This window comes from Saccostrea cucullata, unplaced genomic scaffold, assembly GCF_032062105.1.
Source record: "Saccostrea cucullata isolate Sc308-1 unplaced genomic scaffold, CSIRO_AGI_Scuc_v1 ctg710, whole genome shotgun sequence".
NCBI lineage: Eukaryota > Metazoa > Mollusca > Bivalvia > Ostreida > Ostreidae > Saccostrea > Saccostrea cuccullata.
The window spans coordinates 51,961-58,765 of NW_026918679.1; the positions used below are offsets into that span (position 1 = coordinate 51,961).

The 6,805-nt window shown below is 32.4% G+C and overlaps 1 protein-coding gene across 1 annotated transcript; it reads right to left on the bottom strand.

Moving 5' to 3' along the window:
- Window positions 1-373: 373 nt before the first annotated feature.
- Window positions 374-2,752, bottom strand: LOC134269593 (ankyrin repeat domain-containing protein 46-like). The gene is made up of 2 exons (XM_062751797.1): window positions 2,502-2,752; window positions 374-554 (listed from the first exon to the last, which is right to left on the bottom strand). The coding sequence occupies exons 1-2, from the start codon at window positions 2,750-2,752 to the stop codon at window positions 374-376; spliced, it is 432 nt and encodes a 143-aa protein (XP_062607781.1).
- Window positions 2,753-6,805: the final 4,053 nt, after the last annotated feature.

Consider the following 6,805-nt stretch of genomic DNA (forward strand, 5'->3'; position numbering starts at 1 on the left):
GAACAGTTGAATTCATCAACATTCTCATATTTGTTATCAGTTTGCCCTTAATGTAACTTTATCATTACGTGCAAAACTTTAATTATAGCATAATTTTCTCAGATTTCAAAAATTAACAAACAAAATCAAAGTTTTCAATCCCATTAAAATAACTGCATATATTGACATACTTTTATAATTTTGGAGAATCATGTTTAACTTAGTAAATCAAGTATATTTGTTATCTGATATAACTAATATGAAAATGAAGCTTTTCTCCGTTTGAAACTTATGTCCAATAATTGGAAGATATAGAAAAATACAAAGTATAAGTCGTGCAAAGGGAACAATATAATAGTGCGTGAAAGTAATAATTATACAGTAAATATACTGTCTAAGGTATTTCTTGATCATCTGCCAATTTATCGTAAGGTTCCAATGGAGCATCAGTATCCGCCAAGTCAGTTTGTTGTAGAGTGATAAAAGAATTGACACCTCGGATACCTTGCCACTTCTGAATTTCCTCAATTGTGGAAATGCTCACTTTTTTCACCATTTCCTTCCCTAATTTATTTCTACAGGAATACAGTTTATCCAAGAATCTATACTGCTTTTCCATATGATACTCCGGATAAGATATTGATTTTAAAATAGCATCATCGAAAACCTGATCGACTATCGAGTTAAGATTGGAATAAGGCAAATTCATTTCCCCTTCATACAAGTAAAACATCATAAACATTCTTGACATCCGTATTTTCCTATATAACGTTTTATAGTTCAACTTCTTGTGTCTAATTAAGGAAAATATTTAAATACATTTTATACTTGTATCTAAATGTAAAGATTTGTTTAGATTCAAACAATTAAATTCTTTTAAGAAATTGTTTAGAATTACAATGTGACAGGAATGCCTAAATTGAAATTCTTTTGGATTTTCTTCCATATGTTGAATGCCAGCAAGATTTTTGTCGAATAAAATTCTTTCTGTGTTATTTTATCATGAATATGCGATCCATTCATGGCAGTTTGTAAATCAATCACCGATTTACGTCCAATTGTTTTGACAAATTTTCGAAGAAATTCAAAGAATTCAGTCTCCATCTTTGGCGCACAAAATGCTAGCCCGTGAAAATTCCTCTCGTTCAAAATCCTATATCTGCACTTTGTTTTGATAGAACCTTTTGGAAAAATAAACGGTTAAAAGTCCAACATTGTTTTAAGGAAAAGTGTGGTTAAAAATGATAGGATTTTGTATGTCCATGGTATATTTCTCCGCAGAAAATGATTGTAAAAAAGCGTCAAATGGCCAGATGTTATTCCATTTGTGTTTTCACAGTCCACTACAATGTCACCAAACAACCTCTCAATTTCTTTCGAAATAACATGCAAACCCTTTGCTGCCAAGAGATGTGTAAAACTTAATTCACTAGTATGTGAACAAATTTGATTCGGTTTCATTTTCATTAACATGTCTGTCTCTTTTGTAAGAATATATGAAATTAAGTCATAATCAATTGATACCTTACTTATTTCGAAACGTTTCACGGAAGTCTTTCTAAAATCATAATACGTGAATAAAAATTATTTTGTCATGTTTTCTTCCCTAAAACATGGTGTTTATTCTACCTAGAGTTCCAAACTGTTTTTTCTGTCACGTGTCTCAGTTGTGAGTGACATTCCTAGGTTTCTGAGAATGATAAATGCAATAACATTCCCTCCCATTATAGACCTGTGAAGTTATATCCCTTTTTATCAAAGCACGAATCTAGGGACTCGGGATCAATTTGAAACATCAAAGAAAAGTTAAAGAAAAATGATATCGAGAATATTCTGTTTTCATCTTGAACAATTTCGTGCAAAACTGAGTTTTGAGTGTATTGAAATCTAATTTTTCTCAAAAAAGGGAATATTCACGGACTGACGATTTGGTGCCGCAAGAGATCCTTCATAGATTCTATTCCTTTACTGTGTGTATATTCATTGAAATCGAATGGAAAGTTAAAGTAGAGAATACCCAATGAATTAGCATTATTCTTCTGTAGGCTATAATTTATATATTTCCCGATAGAACGTTGTACTAACTGTCGAGATTTTGGTATATTTTTCAATATCACATAGATGATATATTCATGAGGGATAAATATTATATCTTCACAATTGGAATCATCGGCAAGAAGATATTTATTGCAATGTTCAACAATTTTGATATTTTCCTGGTAAAGTATTGGCGTGTATTTAAAGGCCATCTCTATCATACTGTCACCGTTGACGTCCTGTATATCAAAAACCTTACTCCAAAATTTCGTAGGAAGCTTAAGTTTAAGGTAAAGACTCACAAAATTAACATTTCCGTTTGCGCATGCATAATGCAACGGGATTCGATTGTATACATCTTTAAAAAGTCCTTCGTCTTGTAAAAGATTTCTAAGGTTATTCATATGGTATACATTGGCTATCGATATAACAAGCTTGGTTGACTCATTGTAATATTTTACTCCACTAGCCAAGTAGTGGCTCACGTATTTGTTTCATTGTCAGGAGGGGGCTTTGGATACAGGGAAAGTAAATAATTCAGAACATCATACTGCTTACAAATGGCGGCCGAGTGTAGAGGAGTGGAACCATTAAATGCAATCATATCGAATGCAGCTCCAAGATTTTTCAATGAATCTATCATTTCGATATTTCCTTTACAACAAGCATAATGTAGTGGAGTAGCACCTCTGCTATCTCTATCAGTCCAATTCCACAAACTGTGGAGTATCCCCATGTTGAATATATCCTTATTCCAGTGGTATGCCAAAAAATGTGATGTGTTATGTTGTATTATATAAATATTACATGTAGTTGAGTATAACATTGAAAATTTTCACCCCAAGAAAACCATTGTCAACCGAGGCGCATATTATATTATACTGAATGTTTTATACAAAAACATATTACAGCGAACCGTGCGCGCATAAATTCCGCGCAGTCGCTATTTGTTGTAATACCACCCGTCGTCAAGCAATGTTGACTGTTGCTACGCAGGAGGGCGTGGCTTCATTATTCAGCGGGTAGTAGTGTTTTTTATCAAATGTTTCTCGACGAATCAGATTTAAGTAATTTACATGAAAGTATAATATTGGCACATATTATCCATGTATTGTTTTCTTTCACTTTTGTGAAGATCGAGTTTTTCTATTCTACTCCTTCGATATAAACATCTTGAAGACTTGGGTATGCCTTTTGAATAAATGAGCTTAAATAAATCAGGTCTGCTAAATTTCATTGCCGTGAACGCAGGTATCCTACCACCAGCTTCTCGGCATTGCAAAGTATTGAAAGGCTGGATTAACAAACGTTGTACAATTTTTTTTATATCCATTTTGGACAGCAATCTCTAAAGCTGTCTCATATCCAACTAATCGTCGATGGTCTTTAAAGATGTAGTTAACAGTACGTAGATCGTCTATATTATCAATAACTTGGAGTCGATGTCCGAATGTCCGTTCGCGGCAGCTAGATATAGTGAATTATTAAGACTGGCAGAAAATTTTGATTTATATCTTAATAAAAATTCATGTATATGACAATTTTCAACTGACAAATGAAAGGAATTTAACAAATTTTAACAGAAATTAATAGGAAATACATTCTCCATGAATACCCGTTCAGATACCCAGAGATATGATTTTTGATATTAATACTGAAAAAGTCCCCTATATCTTCAAATATTTGAAAAAGAAATCCTTTGGTGCTGTTTTAGATTTGAAATTTTAAACTTCTATATATTTATTGAACGTTATATTACTGTTTCATTGGTGTCATCAAAAATAAATGGCACAAAACCAACGTTGGATGGTTTCACAGCAAGAATTGAACGTCATAATACAGTTTAATTAATTGTGTTCAAAAATAAATGGCACAATACCAATGTTTGATGTTTTACAGCAATAATCCTCGAGCGTTAAACTTTAACTCCCAATAAAAACTTAAACGCAATCGGCCCCTTCGGTATATGTGTACCTATCATCAACGTAGAACTAGCCAGCATAGCGCCATCTGCTGGATCTCCGTTACCCCAGACCAAAATTCCTTCTTCATTTGCATCGCTTCATCAAACATGAGTTTCATTGGTTTCTGAAATTATGTAATCCCCTTAACCTTTGCAATCAAAAGAATAAAGGCAGTGAATAAATAACGTTCTTAAGCATAGATATCGAGATAACGAACAGTTTTCAATCTCAAAGTCCATAAAACAAAATAAAATAGGAGCAGAGCAAACACAGACCTACAAAACATCAGAGGTGGGATCAGGTGCCATTGAAGAGTGAGCATCCCCTGCTGACCGGTCGCACCCGCCATTTGCTCCTTGATATGATCAGGAAATAACGGGAAAAATCCGTCGTCAATTTAGTGTAAAAATAATGGACTAACAATTAGTATGATAAATTGTATTGCTGACAAGGTCATTGTACCGATCATAGAACTTACGAAATGATGACTTTAAATGAGACTGCTGATATTCTTGTTTCATCAACTTGCTTGTCAATAATTTACCTCGTTTCAGAAATTGTTCATACGAGTAGGCTCTTGCGTAACAAATCAACTGAGATATATAAACTCCGTATGCAGGTGATGAAGGTATATTGCTGCATAAGTAAGGGAAGTTGACGATAGAAAATTTAAAGTCATCACGTGTATTATATAGCTTGGTTGTTATATTACCATTAACGTCTTTTACAAGTAAAATAGCCAAGTATGAAACAGATTTGTCAGACTCTGTGGTATCTTTTATCTCATGCTCACCAGCATATATCGTATCGACGTAGGAATGGAAATTACCACTCCTAATTGACAATATATTTAAATGTCGAGTTGAAGGCCATATCAAGTATTTTCTTCTTTTCACGCATTAGACTTTGCACAAATTCTGCTTCATATGAATATGAAAATAGGTCTGCTAATAACGGAGCGTAATTACTACCCATGGGAATTCCAATAGATTGTTGGAATACTTGGTCTCCAAAAACCACAAAGATATTGTCAATCAGAAACTCAAGCATCTCTTCGATGTCAACTTCAGAGTACTTGTGTGTGCAATAAGAATAATTTTGCAAATGACCAATGACCAGGTAAGTAAATTTACGAGCTCCATTTTTTTTGAAAAAGCAGCTGTCAATGATATTAAAAAGCTTAACATTCACTCACATTTTTAGTTGGTCTACATCCTGTATTGTTCCTTCCAAACTTTTCAATTACGTGATCAAACAAATCTAACAGTACTTATTAAACAAAGTTTTCTATAAGGTTTCCTGCTCTTCTTCTTCGTTTACCTACAGCCCAACACAATATACATGTAGTAAACTTTTTTAATACTAGTATCTAATGCTAATTTGTTAAACATTCAGTGTTGTTAAACATACGCAACAGCATGATCTTAAAGCTTTAAATACCTTTTTTCTAAGTAAAATACATAAATATGCAATAAAAGTTTCAGGTATAACTGTCTTTTATTTCAAGTTCATTGGGATATATAAGGGCAACGCGATTGAGTATGACAACTATGAATTGAGGAACATTGTCAAATTCTCTTAAGGTCAAGATCTAGTAAATGTCATTAGATTAACTTTTTGGTGCTAGATCTATTATGATGGCATAATCACTTCCAACTTACTTTTTCCCGTACTTTATGGCTTCAATAGAGTTATGAAGAAAATAAGGTATTTTCATTGAATTCAATTTGAAGTCACATAAAATGTAGTCCCAATACCTACATCAAATTTGACATTATTTTAAAGAAGAGGCCAAGAACATACAAATTACTTTTTCTGAAAGACTGTAGACAATCTGGATATAAAAGTTCTTTGTCTGATAAGGAAAAAAACTCCCATTTTCGTGACTGATTTTCTTCATTTTTCATTGGAAATGACGATTAAAATATTATTTTACATCTTGTGTACCAACAAATAATGCCTCGAAACACCTTATTTGAAAAAGCTAAAGTGATATAGCATCATTAAAATAATGTATTTCTCAGATTTGATAAATCTGTAGGCATCTTTCATTTACTAGATCTTGACCTTAAGATTGAATTTAAGGGCAGAGTAAGAGGGGTTTTTTCAAGGAAAAGTTCAAGATTTTTCATTCTTAGTCGTAAGAATAAAAAAACAAGCCTGTATATAAAGGACCAATTTTAGTCGCCGAATTCCAGAGACTAGAGAAGCTTTATAATTGAGGAACTACAGCATCATTTGATATCAACTTGAATGTGATCGCTTGTAAAGTACATCCATATTTAAAAAGAAATTTATATAATCTGTAAACGTATACATAATCTTTATCGTAAAATATAAAATTGGAAAAAAAAACTGCAACTTCATAAAACATTTATTTCAACAAAGTAAGGTTAAAAATTCGTGTGTGATATCATCAAATATGATATTGGTGTGAATATTTCTATATATCAGACACTAAAGGATACGAAACATGGTACCTTCAATTTATTTTACATCCAATTAATACATGAAGGTTGGTGACTATAGAGTTAGTAGTAACATCTAAACTTCAGCAGGTTCCAAGAACAATGGTGATTAAGTGAACAGTAAAACACAATAGTTGAAAGTATTTACAAAAACACAACACATCGAATAGTTAGCGGATTTTAGCGGGTCTAAGATTTGGCGTTTAATTGCACAATGTTTAGCGAAACTTATTCAACCAAAATTTTTTTTTTTGAACTTTTCAAAAAAACTAATTAATTATCCAAATTACTTGATTGTTTACTGAAATATGCTTGAAATAAACAAATCGGATATATATACTAATGATTTATTGGGTT